We start from the raw sequence: 18230 nt of genomic DNA, 5'->3' as shown, positions 1-18230 counted from the left end.
GCCTTCTACATACAATTTTCAAGTTTGTGCTGGGATTTATCTTTACTCCAGCCAGCCAGAAGGAGAGAAATGTATGGAGGGGCATGTGTAAGAAGTTTGTAATTAGTTAATCCTGGAAAGGGTATGCATCACGCCCTTTCATGTTCTATTGGTCAAGACTCAACCCTGTGCCCAAAATTAACTGCAAGGGAGACCAGGAGATGTACTCAAGTTGTGTGACTAGAAGAGAAGAACATGAGTTTGGACGTTTAGCATTCTCTACTGCAACTGGGTTATGTTGAAGTGAGGTTATCCTGAAGATACCTTTTAGATAAGCCAGAGGAATCACCCTAAAAACAAGCAGAAACGACCCTTGAAGATCTTAAGTTGGACATGAGTGGACAAAATCTTCTAAGTCAAGTCTGAGTTATTGGTAATCCTTTCATCAGTTCTGTAGAGAATAAATGAAAGGAGTGATCTATTTATGCTTGGGTTAGAGTGATAAAGCAAAAGAGGGTCATTCCCCTTGATAGGTGGCAGAGTCACACGAATGACAAAGGGCAAGAAACACCAAGGGAAATGTAACTCAGTGCTGCAGTCTGGGGTTCTTAGTCTTGTTAGACTTCCCACCAGGAGATTCTCCTACTTTTGCCTTCAAGGAGGTTGTATATTTTATTTTTATTAAATATGATCACAATTGCCTACCAGGATCCCAATTTAGTTTTGGCCAATATATGGTAATTAAATTATATATGTAGGCATGGTACTAATAGTAGAGAAATAAGTAGCTTGGAACTTGGCTTGTTTATACAGTTAATCTTTGGGAATAATCTGCATTCTGCACAGACCCCAACTTGCATTCCTGTGACAGTCCTGTGGCCCTGTCATTATGATTTAATCCTGTGGTATAAGTGGGGCAGTCATAATTGGCAGAGAGGCCATGGCTAGTGATTGGCTCTGCAGTTAAGTACTTGGCACTAGCAGTTAAGATGCAACCATTAGTACACAATGCAGGGCGGCCAGTCAACTTGGCCTGAAGTTCCTTCGTTGTTTATCACAGTGTTTCTTTTTTACTGCTTTTCCTATGTCTGAATTCAACTAAGGATATTCAGAAATCTCATCCAAACTTCTGGCAACTCTCTTCTTTTAACACTTTTGACTGATGACTTCATAAAGCCCCGAGACAGTGGGGCAGCTTCCAGATTCTGTGACTTCATTAGTCTCCTTGTCTATTCTGGGCAAGATAAGCAATCCTAGACAAATGGAGAGGCTGTTTGTCTCAACTGCCGAAGCCTTATGTTCCTCAGGGTTATGTATGTCGCTTAACTTTATGCTCTTCCTTTCCTAGCTTAAGCTTCTGACCTTGTTCAAATGCCATGTTCTATCTAAGTAATTATTTGAAGTGAGGTGGGCATTTCTGTTTACTTTTGAATTCCTTGTTTTGACTTTTCCTTCCACTGGATGCCATTTGTTTTTACGAGACCAGTTGTGTTTCCTTTGATGACCACATCTTAAGGGCTTGATGAACTGGATCTTAGCAGTAGGACTAAAATATTAGGGGGAAGAAGAGGGATAACTGAGAGAAGGAGGAAGGCAGATGTAATATAAATTAGGCTTCTATGAGGTATCTGGATGTGAATGTGAAATATGGTGGCAAAAATCCCATAAATTACAATAGGAAAGGACAAAGGAATAGAGATCAATGGTAGGCAGCATGGGAAAGTCACTGAGGTAAGGGCTAGGAAATAATTCTAGTGTGCTTTGCCCGACATAGGGGAGTGGAGAGATTGGGGTGATGGGTTTTTTCTTTTTTTTAAAGATTTATTTATTTATTTAAAAGATTTTATTTATTTGACAGACCAAGATCACAAGTAGGCAGAGAGGCAGGAAGAGAGAGAGAGAGGGGGGAGGAAGCAGGCCCCCAGCTGAGCAGAGAGCCCGACGCGGGGCTCGATCCCAGGACCCTAGGACCATGACCCGAGCCGAAGGTAGAGGCTTCAACCCACTGAGCCACCCAGGCGCCCCAAGATTTATTTATTTTTTGAGAGAGAGAAAAAAGGAGAGCAGGAGAGGGAAAAGAGAGATGGAGAGAGAATCTCAAGCAGACTCCCCGATGAGTGTAGAGCCTGACCTGGGGCTCCATCTCATGACCTTGAGATCATGACCTTAGCCAAAAGCAAGAGTCAGATGTTTAACTGACGAGCCACCCAGGTGCCTCCAATGGTTTGGGATTTTGGGGGGAAAATCAAAGAACTTTGATGATAATATTTCTAGGCCAATCTTTCTGAGCTAAAAAGAGATATCAGAAATGCAGGCTAGACCAGCAGCACTTCTTAAGTTCCACGGGAGGTACAAATCAATGTGAAGGGTGTGTGTGTGTGTGTGTGTGTGTGTGTGTGCGCGCGCATGCACGCATATGCATGCACGTGTATGTGTGTGTATGGAGAGAGAGCGTTCATCCTTGCTTTCAGAATCCCAAAGGGAGTTGGTCCATGATCCATATATGGTTAAGAGTTACTGAATTGGAGGGGCGCCTGGGTGGCTCAGTGGGTTAAAGCCTCTGCTTTCGGCTCAGGTCATGGTCCCAGGGTCCTGGGGTCGAGCCCCGCATCGGGCTCTCTGCTCCACAGGGAGCCTGCCTCCCCCCATCCCACCTCTCTGCCTACTTGTGATCTCTGTCTGTCAAATAGATAAATAAAATCTTCAAAAAAAAAAAAAAAAAGAGTTACTGAATTGGAGGGACTATGTGTCCTGAGAGTAGTCAAAGCCATGAGGGAAATGAGAGGAGACAGTGAATCAAGGGCCATGTAAAACCAGTGTGGAATGAGAGTCACAGGGGACCCATTGTACCACAGCTCTTTCGTGAAGTCTGAGGGTCAAGCTTTAATGCTCAGAAGGGAAATTAGAACTCCACGCTGTGGAATCTGAGAGAGCATTTATCTCCATGTCAGGGTACTTGAAGTAGAAAATATGAAATCATAGGTTCATATTTCACAAACCTAATTTTATATTTTTTCAGACTAACGTTGTTCAATAATGTGGTCTTGCAATAGCATTTTGTTTTGGTTTTCTATACTACCTTGTACTCAAACTCACCTTTTGTTCTACTCAGGAGATTTTCAGTCATCACCCAATAAAAGTCTACACTAGTATCCAAAGGCACAATAAATAATATTTCTATTTTCATGAAAGCACTAATATCTATTTGTGTTTCTTCTAGCAAAACTGCTGAGTTCCTGAGCAGACTGGCTGCAGAGTTGCCAGACAGAAGTACCCATCAAATTGCTCTTCATGACCCACAGTCTTCAACTTGGGTAAGTGGGATGCCATGCAGGGTTGCCATCTGGTACTTTGTAAAGAGGCATTTAGTGAATGAGGACTAAGGGCATAGAGTATCCTTATATCATAGATTGTTGGGACTAAAGGCAGATGACCTGATCTGAAACTTTGACTTCAACTGTTGCTTCCTTCAAACTATAAAACAATGCCGCACTTGTTATCTACATTATGGGCACCTTTCAGCCTCTGAAAAGCCTTTGAGCTCACATAGTCATCCATCTATTTTTTCTGTCCTTCAGATTTTTATGTTTACATAGGGTCTACCAAGTGCATACAGTCTCTGCCTGGAGGGACTTTTGTTAAGTGAAGGAGAAAACCATAGTTATAAAGTGGACAGGTGAGTGAAGAGCATATAACAGAAAGTTAGAGCTTAAAGGATGAGTCAGTAACATGAGGAGTCATTCCGGGTGTCAGGAAGTAGAACATAAAAGCAAGAATTAAGGCATAATGGCAAGAAAATGCACAGCTTGTGTTAGGGAATAAGAGTTGTGTAGCTCACTCTTCTAGAGAAGGCTGAAGAAGGATGCAGGAATCATGAGGGGAGTCAGGTGGCAGTTTGGGTGGGGGTAGTTCATTCTCTAGGGTGTCTTGGGTACTGCAGGATGTGTGGCATCCCTTACCCCTGAGCACAAAATGCTAGTAGCATCCTCCAGACATCAAGACCATCCAGAAATGCCTCACATGGGAATCCTGTGGTGCTCCCAGTGAAACATTTGTATGATGCTTTGGAAAACTTGGATCTCATTCTTTGAGTGCTAAAGATACTAAAAATTTTCAGGGAAGGTTCAAGGTCAGATTTGTATTTTGGCAGAATCATACTGGTAACCATGTGAAGGATGGCTCTAAAGGAATAAAGAGGCCTCTAAGAGGCTCTGTATTAGTCCAGGTGAGGAATAATGAAGACATTAAGTAGGTCAGTGGGTGGGAGGATGGAGATAATAGAGCATAGGTCAGAAAACCACTTATAAGGTCAAGTTGGCAGGGCCTTGGTTATTGACTAGCTAACTGGGGACACGAAAGTAAATGTAATTAAGGATGCCTCTGGAAAGAGGTTATAGTTGAAAGAAAAGATGGATTTAAGTTTTCTAGAGTGTTCACTTTTCCAGGGTTTGGGTACGTAAATAAGAGGTTAGAGAAACCTGATCTTCATCTTCTCCATCCTCCTTTAGTGATCATGTTTTAAAATGTCAAGAACACATTATGGCACTTGTTGGGAAAAGTCATTATGCTCTTACAAAAGTTGAAATGTTCCTTATTTTTTTGGTCCACTTCTAATATGGTGTTCCAAGTCTAGACTTGCCACAAATCCTGTCACATCTGTCATTCCTTCCCTCACTGCAGGGCCATAGAGGACAGACTTGAGTAGCTGTAGGTAGTAGAGTTAAATCCTGTGTAGGGACAGTCCTTGATGTCTATCCAGATTCCCTGTGGCTGTTAGGGAGGGAAGGGAAATCAGGAACTGGATAGCTTTATCAAGTAGGTACTTGGCTGCCAGGATGGTCTTGATTTTGTTTGAGGGCTTCCCAAATCCTATGGTTTGAAACACCTGGCAAAACTGTGTGTGCCTGCTCAATTGCTTTTTGGCTTGTTTCTTCAATTTAACAAGATCATCCTGAATTTTAATATTGTTGTCCAAAACATGACTCACCTCTCCCAGAGCTGTGTTTTCTGTAGATTGATTAGTGCCTTAGTCACACGATCCTCAGAGCTATTAATAGACAATATAGGGCAGCATTGGACCCAGGATGGTTCTTTTTTTTTTTTTTTCTTTTTTTCAAAGATTTTACTTATCTATTTGATAGAGAAAGATCACAAGTAGGCAGAGAGAGAGAGAGGGAGAGGGAAGCAGGCTCCCCGCTGAGCGGAGAGCCCGATGCGGGGCTCGATCCCGGGACCCTGGGATCATGACCTGAGCCGAAGGCAGCGGCTTAACCCACTGAGCCACCCAGGTGCCCCCGGGATGGTTCTTTATGAGCTGCATTCAATAGCTGCTCCCCTTTCAACACCAAACTATTAATAATTTGTTGGTGTTCAATATATATATATATATTTTTTAAAGATTTTATTTTATTTATTTGACACAGAGAGATCACAAGTAGGCAGGGAGGCAGGCAGAGAGAGAGGGGGAAGCAGGCTCCTGGCTGAGCAGAGAGCCTGATGCGGGGCTTGATCCTGGGACCCTGGGATCATGACCTGAGCCAAAGGCAGAGGCTTAACCCACTGAGCCACCCAGGAGCCCCGGTGTTCAATATATTTTTAAGTGATTTTTTTTTACCCATATTGTACTCTTCTCATTCTGTTTAATCCATATGCATAGAATGCCTCTGAGAACGCTCTGCAGAACCTTTTCTAACATTTTAGGAAAGCTGCACATACACAGGGCACTTTTGTGACATGGGGAGAAGACACCAGCAGTTTGCCTCACCTATGGTCAGTGTATGGAATGTGAGCACTGTGTGGTACCCATTTATGTGCGGTGTGATGAGCGGCAAGGTTTCAAGTTAATGCAACTTTTCTGAGGAAATTATTCTTATCATACTTCCTTAAATGTGGATCTTCCATGGGCAGGTGGGAATCTAATAAATACTATACAATTCCATCAAGACACAAGAAAATTCCTTTGATACACAAAAGAACTTCAGACAACAGATGCAGTGTTTACTTACACATGGATTGATACAGTTCTCTGTACTGTGTGTGTGTGTGTTTGTGTAGTCAGAAGTCCCAGCATCAACATGCCTTCCCTAAACATTAACATTGAATATTTCCGGTTATACGAGAAATGGTTTCCAGTCCACTTGGTTGTCTCATGCCTCCTCCTCCATAGAGAATAATAATGTAAAAAGTCTCATTTTGTTTAGCCACTGCCCAGTGGCTCCCTGTATCATTAAAGATAAAGTCAAAATTCTTTAGCTTAAACACAAAGCCTTTTCTGCCCTCTGCTCCCCTCCCTCCCTGCATGATACCTTTCTCTGCACAGAATCTAGGTCTCTGCTACTCCAAGTCTGGGGTATGGACCAGGAGCATGGGCATTACCTGGGAGCCTATAGAGGCCTTGACGAATCTCAGGCCCCACTCCAGACCCGAATAGGAAGCTGCATTTTAACAGTCTGTGGTGGCTTGTGTACACATTAATGTTTGGGGGCACTGCTCCATAACTCATGTCTTTCCAGCCATTTCCTTTCACTTCCGCTCCTTGGAAGTCCTAGTGCAGTTTGGTTAAACTTTTATTCATGTGCCACATGTTTTTAAAAAGTCAACACTTAAAGAACGACATGTGTCCCTTCCACCTTTTCCATCTCATGCCCACTCCCAATATTTTAAACTCCTTGTATATAATTCACAACACTGGGCTGTGTATTTGAAAGTTGCTAAGAGAGTAGATCTTAAAAGTTCATGTCATAAGGAAAACACTTTGTAACTATGTATGGTGACAGATATTAACTAGACTTACTGTGATCATTTTGCAGTATACACAAACATTGAATCATTATGCTATACACCTGAAACTAATATAATGTAATGTCAGTTGTGGCTCAAAAAAAAATTTTTCCCATTGCTGTTGTAATAAATGACTGCAAACTTAGTGGCTTAAGGCAGCACAGATTTATTCCATTACAGATCTGGACGTCAGAAGTCAGCAATGAGTATGAAGGGGCTAAATTAGCTTCTCCTGGAGGCTCGAGGCAGGCTCAAGGAATCCGTTCCTTGCTTCTTCTAGCTTCCCTTTGGCTACCGACACTCTGGCTGCTCAGCACGTGGCTGCATCTACTCTTTGCTTTCATCTTATGTCAGTTCCCTTTGACTTTCTTGCCTTCCTCCTGTAAGGACCCTTGTGATTACACTGGGCTCACCCGGATCATCCAGGATCCTCTTCTATCTCAGAATCCTCCATTTCTGCAAAGTCCCTTTTGCTATAAGGTGACATTCACAGCTTCTAGGCATTGGGATGTGAACATCTTTGGGGCACCATTATTCATTCTATCACACTCTCCTAGCTGTTTGTTATTTGGATTCATGTATCTCGTAATGTATAGATTACTATTGCTTGACTAATTAAGTTTAGATTTTGTTAATTTATTCCTTCCCTTCCATTCTCCTAAAATTCAGTATTTCATGCTTTCTCTTACTATGGCTACATAATTCTTTTCTCATTGCCAATCCAGTTAGTATACTTTGCATCTTCTTTCTTTTACGACTTCTCAAAAATTGTGTTTTTAACATTTGCTTAGTTTCCTCTGAACATCTGACTGCCCTCCTTCAGATTTTTTGACTGTTCCAACAAGTGTCTCTGATGCAAATTTCCACACAATTTTCCATTTTGTTCCTGTGAGATAACCTGTCAATTTCGGGTTTTTTCCCTCCTGGAACCAGCCCTTTTGCAGCACTTTTCTGCCTTAACCTGGACCGGTTGTTCATTTGGCCTCCTACACAGCTGTTGTTCTGGGACTTTCCTTTCACAGAATGGTCCTCAACCTCATCTATACATGGGAATCACCTGGGGGGGCTTTAAAATTCACTGATGCCTGGGTCATAACCTCAGAGATCCTCTTGTATTATGGCCTGGGCTTCAGGGCGTTTAAAGCTCTCCAGGTAATTCTAACATGTAGGCTAGGATAAGGCTCGCTGTTTTAAGGTCATCCAGGGAATTGCTCTTATTTGTTTTCCTATGTTGGGTCCCCTGATTTCTAGGTCGCCTATTTTCTATTTTCCTGTTTTATTTCTTTGTTTTGATGGAGCATATTATTTAGTGGCCTCCCAAGAGAAGAAGCATGCTCAGGTCATTGCATTTCTGAAACTATCTTTATTCAGTCCTCACACTTAGCTTGTAATTTTCTGGTAAGTATTCCAAATTAGAAATAATTTTCCTTCAGAATTCTGAAGGCATTGCTATTCTACGTTTGAGTATTGGTTCCTGAGAAATCCAAGGCTATTTGAATTTCAATCCTTATATATAAGGGCTCTACCCTGCTTCTCCTGGAAATGTTTTAATATCTCCTTCTCCACCCCCAATCGGTATTCTGTAATTTTGTAATGATGTGTCCTAGTATGAGGGTCATTTATATTCATTTTCAGTCTGGAAACTCATTTCTAGTTCTAGGTTTTCTAGATTTTCTTGTGTCATTTCTTTGATTCATTTCCCTTCATTTTCTTTAAGGAATTCTTATTATTGAAATCCTAGGCCTCCTGGATTTATTTTCTTCTTTGTGGGAAAAAAAAATATTTTTCTCCTTTAATTTATCTTGACTTTTTTTTTTTCTCCTCCTTGGCATATTGGGTTAGACAAATTCCCAGTCCTTTCCCTCCTGAGTGTCTCTTTTCCTGTCATATGACTGCCACACACACACACACACCTGACAACAGATGTGTGGGGGCTTGCCTCATACCAACTAATTCTGTGACAACAGTCGGGGGTCCTATAGTTTAACTCAGTTCGGACACTATCTACCTGGAGGTTCCCACAGGTTAAGGGCTCAGTCCCACAACACTGCCCTCTCCTTCAGATGCCAAACTGCAAGTAGTAGGACATAACTTCTGTCCAGCATGGCTACAAATTGCGGGTTCCCATGGCCCTCTTCCTGGGTTCCCTTAATTTTGTAGAATGGCTCACAGAACTAAGGGAAACACTTACATACGTTTACCAGTTTATTAAAGGATATGATGAAGGATACAGATGAACAGCCAGATGAAGAGATGCAGAGTAAGGTCTGGGAGTATTCTGAGCTGCAGGTGCTTTTGTCCCTGTGGGTTGGGATATGGTCACCCTCCTAGTGTGGATGTGTTCATCTACTTGGAAATTCCCAGAACCCTCATATTTTTGGAATTTTGTGAAGGCTTTGTCACATAGGCATGATCAATAATTAACCCCATATTCACCCCCTCTCCCCTTTCTGGAGGTTTGGAGGGGACAGGTCTGGAAATTCCAAGTGTCTAATCATGGCTTGGTCTTTCTAGTGACCATTTCCCATCCAGTAGTCCATCCAGCAAGCCTCACTGGAACAAAAGATGCTATAATGCTCTTAACACTTAGGAATTTATATGGGTTTAGGAGCCCTGTGTAAGGGATGGAGTCAAAGAAATATGAACCCAAGAGATGCTCCTAATGCTCTTATCACTTAGGAAGTTACAAAGGTTAAAACCTTTGTTGATATCTGTGCCAGGAATGGGGGCAGAGATGTATGTGTGCATGTGTGTGTGTGTGTGTGTGTGTGTGTACACATTTATGTTTTCTGTTATCTCACACATTTTCTTAACTATCTTCTAAATATTTTACTGGCCGCTTTTGTGGAGAGGGAAGATATTTTTATTTTCCAGGAGCTTATCTCTTCTTTGTTGCTTTTTAAAAATAGCAGCCTTGGGGTGCCTGGGTTGCTCAGTGGGTTAAAGCCTCTGCCTTCGGCTCAGGTCATGATCCCGGGGTCCTGGGATCAAGCCCCGCATCAGGCTCTCTGCTCGGTGGGGAGCCTGCTTCCTCCTCTCTCTGCCTGCCTCTCTGCCTACTTGTGATCATCTGTCAAATAAATAAAAATCTTTAAAAAATAATAGCAACCTGTTCTTGTTTCATGGACAAAATATCACCTTCTGGCTCTCAGAGGACCCAGAGCAGGGAGCAGAGGATAACTTTGAAGAAGGGAGTCTGGAAGCTTACTACTCAGTATCCCGGACTTTATACAGTCCTTTCACTCTGCATCTGGGGTTTGACCACCATGAGCTTCCATGCTAGGTGTGCCTGGTTTAGTTTATCCAGAGAATACCCTTCTGATTTACTGTCAGAATTGGGAGAATTACTGGCTGAATTTCCGGGTGGGAGCAGACAGAGGCACTTTCCTATCTTTCATCCGTCGTCCTCACCAGCTATTGCATCCTTCTTGGGCCCTCGTGTTGCTCTGTGGAGAAAAGCGGCTTCTTGTGGGTATCCTCCATCCCAGCCAGCATGTCCTTTGTTTCGCTCTTTTCCTCTTTTTGCTTATTGTTTCTTCATCCTCCTAGGTTTTTGTCTGGGAATACAGATGTATCTTGGTTTCTGAATGTAGAGTTTGACTCATCTTTTCCTCTGTTTGGGGTAATTTTTGAGAGAAGGATGGTGCAGAAACATTTTTATTCCACCATCTTGAAATGGAAAACTAATGCTTGTCACGGGTTGAACTGTGGTCTCCCTGCCCACCCCAGAATTCATTTGTTAAAGCCCTGACCCTCTGTACCTCACAATGTGACTATTTGAGATTGAGTCTTTATAGAAATAATCAAAATAAAATGAGGTCATTAGGGTGGGCTGTAATATAACAGGAGAGGTGTCCTTATAAAAGGGGAATCTGGACACAGAGACAAATGTGTATTCCTCGAAGATGATGTGATACGACAGGGAGAAGATGGCTATCTATAAGCCAAGGAGGGAGGCCTAGATCCTTCTCTCCCAGACTTCAGAAGGAACCAACATTAAAGATACCTTAATTTTTGAACTTACAGTCTCTAGAACTGTGAGACAATAAATTTCTGTGTATTTAAGCCACCCAGACTGTGTACTTTGTTATGGCAGCCCTAACAAACAAATACCATGCTATTTTTCATTTGTTCACACAGTAAACCTCCCCCTGCTTCATCTGATTCCTACTCGCTATTTTTCTTTCTTAAGATTTTATTTATTTATTTCAGAGAGAGAAAGAAAGCACAAGCAGGGAGAGGGAGAAGCAGACTCCCATGCGAAGGGAGCCTGAGGTGGGGCTCAATCCCAGGACCCTGGGGTCATGACCTGAGCCAAAGGCAGACGCTTAACTGACTGAGCCACCCAGGTGCTCCCCTACTCACTCTTTAAAACACACCTTAATGTCAACCCATTTTGAGAAGGTGTTTGTTGTTTCCTTCTTTCTTTCTTTCTTTCTTTTTTTTTTTTAAGATTTTATTTATTGATTTATTTGACAGAGAAAAAGCACCAGCAGGGGGAGCAGGAGGCAGGGAGTGAAGCAGGCTAGGCTCCCTGCTGAGCAGGAAGCCTTATTTGGAGCTCCATCCCAGAACCCTGGAATCATGACCTGAGCTGAAGGCAGACACTTAAGCTACTGAACCACCTAGATGCCCCAAGAAGGTGTTCTGATCCAGTTTAATTAAATGTCCTTTTAGCTTCTTCTGTCATAATACCCATCATGCTGCACTGTAATCATCAGTTATCTTGTCTGACTTCCACACCAGGCTCTGATCACTTAAGGTCTGATATCATGTCTTATGAAGTGATTACACATAGTGGCTTACATATTATTTATTGAACATATGTATTATAAGCATAGCTTTTGGGGAAGGGTGAGTTAAAATGTATATTTTGGTTGAATAACAAAAATTTAGTATTGATATTATATTAATACTTAGTGATAGAAAAATCATGTGAATACAATGACAGAAGTTGCAGGATTTAGAACTAAGAAAAACTGTGATCAAAAGTCCCCTCTCGGGGCGCCTGGGTGGCTCAGTGGGTTGGGCCGCTGCCTTCGGCTCGGGTCATGATCTCAGGGTCCTGGGATCGAGTCCCGCATCGGGCTCTCTGCTCAGCGGGGAGCCTGCTTCCTCCTCTCTCTCTCTCTGCCTGCCTCTCTGCCTACTTGTGTTCTCTGTCAAATAAATAAATAAAATCTTTAAAAAAAAAAAAAAAAAAGTCCCCTCTCCCCCATTATTTTTGAACAGAAACTTCCTGTCCTGCCTGGCTGGGTAAGCAAGAATTAGGATTCCAAGTAACTTTAAATTCTTCATAGTTGAGGAGCCATGTGACTTCCCAGTTTCTGTGGCCTTTTAAATGACACTTTGTGTCTAATCCCTGTCTTTTTTTTCTGAGTGAAAAACTAGGACCCCTATTCTGATAAAAGGCCAATAAAGTGGTTATGTTAAAAGGAAATTATACAAATAGAATTTAGATTTCTCACTCAACCATCATATCTGCTTTAACTAAATATTTTATTACTCCTTTTAATCTCTTGAGTAGAAGATGTGTGTCTCTGGTCCATTTTCCTCTTTCGGGTCTTATATGGAATATCTGTGATAAAGGCTAGCCTTCTCTAAGTAAAATGAAGAGAACCACTTATTAGAGAACAACTCTCCACCTTCAGTGTCTTATCACAGTTCTCTTGTGCTTAGGATTTAGATAAGAGAAAATCCTAGGATATTTTTGCTCATCTAATGAAGCAGGGTTTGAATGTGTGAGGGCTTCCTGAACACATCTGGAGTTCTACTCCAGATGTAGTAGTACTGCAGTAGAAGGCCTCTCTTCCTTCCTGGCAAGTGCTTATTATTTGATGGAATGTAGGTTTTTATAGTGACAGAAAATGGGGGAATAAATTAAGAAGTGCTTGAAGAAAAATTATAGTAAGGCAGTGGGGGGCAGCCTTCATAAGCTTTATGGGTTATTAGTCCAAAGAACAAGGCCTGAAATACGTAGTGTGCTGCCCTGATGCTGCTGGTAGTTTTATGGGAACAATGGCATTTCCTACATATTAGCTTATCAGGCTGCCCTCTCTACCTTACAGAGGGTGGGCTACAAATCACTGTGAGCCAAGAAAGTATACGACAAATGAACAGACAATATACTTGAAATCTCATAAATTCCAGAAGGCACGGTCACTATGCCAGTGTGTGAAACCCTGTCGTGCTGGGTCAGTGGGACTAGAGGGTATCCTACTGTGTGTGCTGCTTCTCCCAACAAGGCCCCTTGAGGCTCTAATTCAGCCAGAAGTAATAACCCTTGTGCTTCTGAACAGCCTTTGTTTTCCTTCTCAGAAATAAAAATGAGCTTCAGGTACCGATGAAGGATGCAAAGACTTAGAAAGAAATGCATCTCTGGAATGCTATGGTATCAATCACCAGCTGACAGGCTATTTAATAGGCTACCATTAATGAGCAGTAGGTACGTCAGTGCTTCGAAAGTCACTGTCTTTATTGCTTGTCTCTGAGATTAACTGATCAGCTACTTGGAGTCTATATAATTTACAGAAGAATATAGCTTTATTTGAGAGCAATATTTTTCCTAGGCAGGGCCCACATTTACATGTGTAAGGCATTAGTTGAGTTCCCTATATGTTGAATACAACAGCATTTTAGCTGAGCAGCAAAGGAGTGAGAAAGGATGAAGGAGGGACAGCCCAAGCAGAATCCGGGCTTCCGAGTCTGACAAGCTGCAACTGGAACTCCACTGTGGCCTTGTGGTCCAGTCAAATTAGTTCACATACCCAAGTCCATTTCCTTATTCACAAAATGAGGATAAAATCTACTTCATAGAATTTAAGGGTTAAATAAAGTACTAAAAATAAATGCCTGGCGATTTAATGCATTGGCGCTGTTGTAAATGAGGTAAAATCTATAGATTTTCCTCCTCCTTGATGGGCTTATTCTAAGTCAGTTTCATCGCCATGCTCTCTGCTTACCAGAGTCTAGTTAGAATTGATGTTAGTTGGAATATACTTGAAATAGAGGAAAGTTAAATATGTTTTTCAAATCCTTACAACTAGAAGAATAAACTATGTTGATTATCTCTGAGGGGTATTTTCTAAGCTTAATTAAACAAACATTTAGATCATCCTTTAAAATGTGCTGGATGATTATGCATATACTAGCCTTGTTTTTATATATCCCCAGGGACATCTTCAGACATATGCATAAATCACTCCATAAGCAAGTGTGTACGGAGAGCTTACTTGCTTGGTGTAGAGGTTGAGTTATTAGAACCAGTCCTGTGGTAGGCAGACTAGTATATTGTGGCAATGCTTTTCCCTGTGATTTTTTTTTTTTTCTCCTATACATTTACAGGCCAGAAGCCGGGCTTATAAGGATTCTCTAAAGGAAGAAGAAAACAAAAAATTGCAAAAGATGAAGGAGGAACAACATCAGAAGGTATTCATAAGACCTTTTAGTCACTGCTAATTATCTGCTTGTAGTACTAGATAATTTTGAAGGTATTTCTGAACAAAAAAATTTACATACATGAAAATTAGAAAAAAAAAGCATTAAAAATAAAAAGTGAGATTTGGGCATATTTTAAGAATATGATGGGGTGTGGTCAACTCTCATGGTACTTAGCTTCCTAAGGGGGCTGGAGTGTATCTGCTATAGGTGGGCCAGTAATTCAGAAGATAACCGAACACTCATGAACTTCTGATCTACAGAATATATCACTGTTGCATTTTTCAACCCAAAAACATAGGAAACTATAGTGTTCAGAGAATACTATAATGCATAACAAATAGCCATAAAATGTTATGAAACTAGCTTAAATATTCACCTAAAAATAGCCATAAAACAAGGATACTCTATACATGTATACAAATATATGAGGTATTCCAAATGTTTTGAGAATAGAAATGAGTGAAATGAATGCAGAGCCTCCTAAGAACAGTGCTTAAAGGGCAATTCTCATTAGAATATAAAATTTCTGGCATGAGAACTGAAAACATTCAATGTTGTGACTTGATAGTCACACCTGCCTTTTATACATTGCTCAGATGGGGCCAGAAGCTCCTCAGCATGGGATGAGAATGAACACCAGTGCTTAGCTCTATGGTGCCACTTCATTCCATATCTTTTAAAGAACAAAATAAATTATTTAGGTAGTTGGATACCATTATCTTCCCCATCATTCTCATTTTCCAACTTCTCCTCTTGCCGTATTGGTGGTTGATAAATCCTATCATTTCTTCCAGAATATCTCTCAAATTTATTTCTTTATTATCCAATTAACTTGAATTCTAACTCTCATTTGATTTTTTTGAGTTGATTTAAAATTTTTCCTTATGCCTTTGCTGTACAACATAACTTATTATAGCAATTATGTGTAAAATCACTTTATGAAATAGACTGTATGTAACTAATTGGCACTGCTATAATTTGACCCTTTTGAGTGCTATCCTCCTACCAGCAATGGTCAAGCCCTTACTCATTGTTCCCATCAGCGTATCTTATAGAGGACTTGTGTCACTCAACTGCTTTGTGCATAGCAGATAATAATTAAATCACTGGAAGAAATAATTTAAGTAGTACATTTAGTTACTGAGCTACTATGTAAACAATGAAGAAACCAAGAAAAATTTTTATTCCTTTATGGTTTTTTAAAACATCTTTTTGTTTTGCCAAAGGCCTCATATTGAAATCCACAATTTAATAATTAATATAGTAAGATTCTAAAGCAATTAGCATGTAGAAGCTAAGTCCAATATACACTCATGTTGTATTTTCAGTAAGTCTGTGAAGTGACATGTAAATGTTAGTCTATTTTTGTGACCTTTTAACTTAATATCAAGTCCTGAGGTACTTAGATACTGAGGAGAATGTTGTGAAGTTGGTATAAGATATACTTATATAAAAATAACTTCTAGTGAATTTTAAATAGTACTTTATAAGGTTTGGTGGAATATTTACAACGTGAAAACCATTAAAAGTAGAACATTTCACAAAGAGAATGCTCAACAGATTAGAAAATCAGATCTGGGATTTAATTTTCAGGTTGAGCAGTTATTTTAAACAGTGAAAATCAAGCTTTTTATTTCTTAATCTTGTTTTTCTTCTAGAGTTAGACAAATATTGATACATATTTTCTGGTTATTGATTGAGCATATTTTTTGCATAAATTATTTCCCTTTACTTACTGTAGCTTTCAGTAAAATGAATAATTTTGGCATACACATAATCCCATCATTAGAGTTTTCAATAACAGTAGAATAGAGAAGGTAGTTACCTTATTTTTATTTCTCTTCCTTTTTGTTCAGTCTGTTGTTTACATGTCCCTGAAGGCATTTCCTGATTGGTAGAGTCTCTCATTCTATATCACTTCTAAGATTTAGCTTAAGAAAACAAGCATCAGGTTTGTGCTAAGAAGATACAGAAACAAACAAACAAACCCAGACGTATAACATCACATCTATTCATGTGTTTATTTATTTCAGTCATTCAACAAATACTTAGTGAATACCCACGATGAAGTGATTCATAAGCAGATAATCTAGGTTAAGTTGAGGTGATAGCACATTTATTTTGCTTTGTGTATCTCTTTCACACTCTTTCATTACACACACACACAGTAAGTTCTTCCTTAAGGTTAGCCTATATATATTTTACATTTAATTCAGTTTTCTCTTCTGACAAAAATTTATTTATAATTCCCCTTTTCTCCTATATACTCAATATGTTCTTCTCATCTGACTACATTTTTGTGGTGGCAAACAAATACCCTCACTTTTGCTTTTCTAAAATAACCCCTTCCTTGATTCTGCTATCCTTAGAGATACTATCTTTTCTGTTTCTACTGGAAAAAAAAGACAAAGGTAATTTTACTATACTCACATCTTTATTATTAATTTTGCCCTTTCTTCCTTATGTTCTGATTTATATTTAGAAGTGCTCGTACTGAAACCTCTCCAAAGGTAAACTCCTTCTGATCATTCAATTCAGTGGTCATTTTGCAATCCCCATCTCCCTGTAACTCTGTAACAGTATTTAATATCACTTTGAAGTTTTCCTTTTCTAGCTTTTTTTTTTTCCCCTCGGTGGATCTATCTCAGAGTAATCTGTCCCAGTATCCATCCATCCATCCTATCAACAAACATATATTTAACTCCTACTATATTTGGAGCCTTTTGCAAGATGCTAGAGGTTCAATGAAGAACAGGACATCAGGGATCTTCACAAAGTTTGCTTCTTAATGGAGGAGACAGACAATTAAAAGGAGACAAAGAAATAAACAACTGCATTTTTAATTTATGGCAATCAATCACTTTGTAGTAATTAATGCTGCAAAGAAGGAAATTGCGCATTGTGATAACTTCAGGGTGGCTTATTGAATACTGTTGATTACCTGCCTTTCTCCTAAAACCCTGGTTTTTTTTTTCCCTCATGTATACATCCTACTTAGCATAGCCCATGTTTCAGAGAAGGCAGGCATATTCAAGTCCCAGGGATCTATTCCCAAAGGGTCTAACTGCTCGTGGGTATTCCATTCTCAACTGTGACTGACTTAGCTATGGACATGGAAAATTGTTCCAACCAATGAGACTTAAGGGAAGTCTGTTGTTCAGTACAGATTTTTGCCATTATGAAATATACTAGTCTTCCCATTTAATAATTTTCAGCTTGATTTCTTTTTTTTTTGCCTTTTTATTTTGTCTGATTCTAATATTTTCTTTTAGCTTTTTTTTTTTTTTTAAGATTTTATTTATTTATTTGACAGAGAGAGATCACAAGTAGGCAGAGAGGCAGGCAGAGAGAGAGAGAGAGGAGGAAGCAGGCTCTCCACTGAGCAGAGAGCCCGATGTGGGACTCGATCCCAGGACCCTGAGATCATGACCTGAGCTGAAGGCAGCGGCTTAACCCACTGAGCCACCGAGGCGCCCTTCTTTTAGCTTTTTTGTCTGAATTTATACAGCGATTTCCTTTTCCATCACTTAATTTTAACCTCTCTGTGTCTTTTGTCTTAAATTATATTTCTAGTGACAAAAGTAGCTGTTTTTCCTTTTACCCAGTTTCATGGTTCCTTTTAATTTAATATATTCTCACTTATTGTGATGACTAGTGCATTTGTACAAATTCTCGCTGCTTAATTTGCTTTTTAGCTGTATTTTCTTACTTGTTTTCTGTTCTCTGTTTTTTTTGACTTTCTGAATTTTTTCTGTTCAATTTTTTTTTTTTTCCTTTCCTCCTTCTTTTCTCTCCTGTCTTTCCCTCTCTCCTCCCCTCCCTAGTGGTAAGAAATTTCAGTGTTTTGTTTTTGACCTTGTATGACCTTTGGTCTATTTAATCTCAAATGGATTTTGGAGTCTGAGAACTGTTCTTTAAATCTCATATTGTTTTCCTTATACTTCTATCTGTTCGGCCTTTTTCATTACATTCTGGGAGAAATCTTTAATTAGATCACCCTGCTTACTAATTTATTTCATAAGTTTCCATTC

The 18230-nt window shown here is 40.0% G+C and overlaps 1 protein-coding gene across 3 annotated transcripts in view; it reads left to right on the top strand.

Moving 5' to 3' along the window:
- EPSTI1 (epithelial stromal interaction 1) overlaps nucleotides 1–18230 on the top strand; it is an 85089-nt gene that overhangs the window by 45838 nt on the left and 21021 nt on the right. For 2 of the 3 annotated variants that reach the window (XM_032315407.1, XM_032315406.1), the window contains 2 exons: nucleotides 3200–3293; nucleotides 14104–14187. In XM_032315407.1, coding sequence (XP_032171298.1) covers nucleotides 3200–3293; nucleotides 14104–14187 — 178 coding nt within the window. The remainder of the gene's footprint in view (nucleotides 1–3199; nucleotides 3294–14103; nucleotides 14188–18230) is intronic. The other variant, XM_032315408.1, reaches the window with a different exon arrangement.

Source organism: Mustela erminea, chromosome 15, assembly GCF_009829155.1.
Source record: "Mustela erminea isolate mMusErm1 chromosome 15, mMusErm1.Pri, whole genome shotgun sequence".
Classification (NCBI taxonomy): Eukaryota; Metazoa; Chordata; class Mammalia; order Carnivora; family Mustelidae; genus Mustela; species Mustela erminea.
Note: the sequence above shows the minus strand (reverse complement) of the source record. Positions and strands in the feature narration are given on the sequence as shown.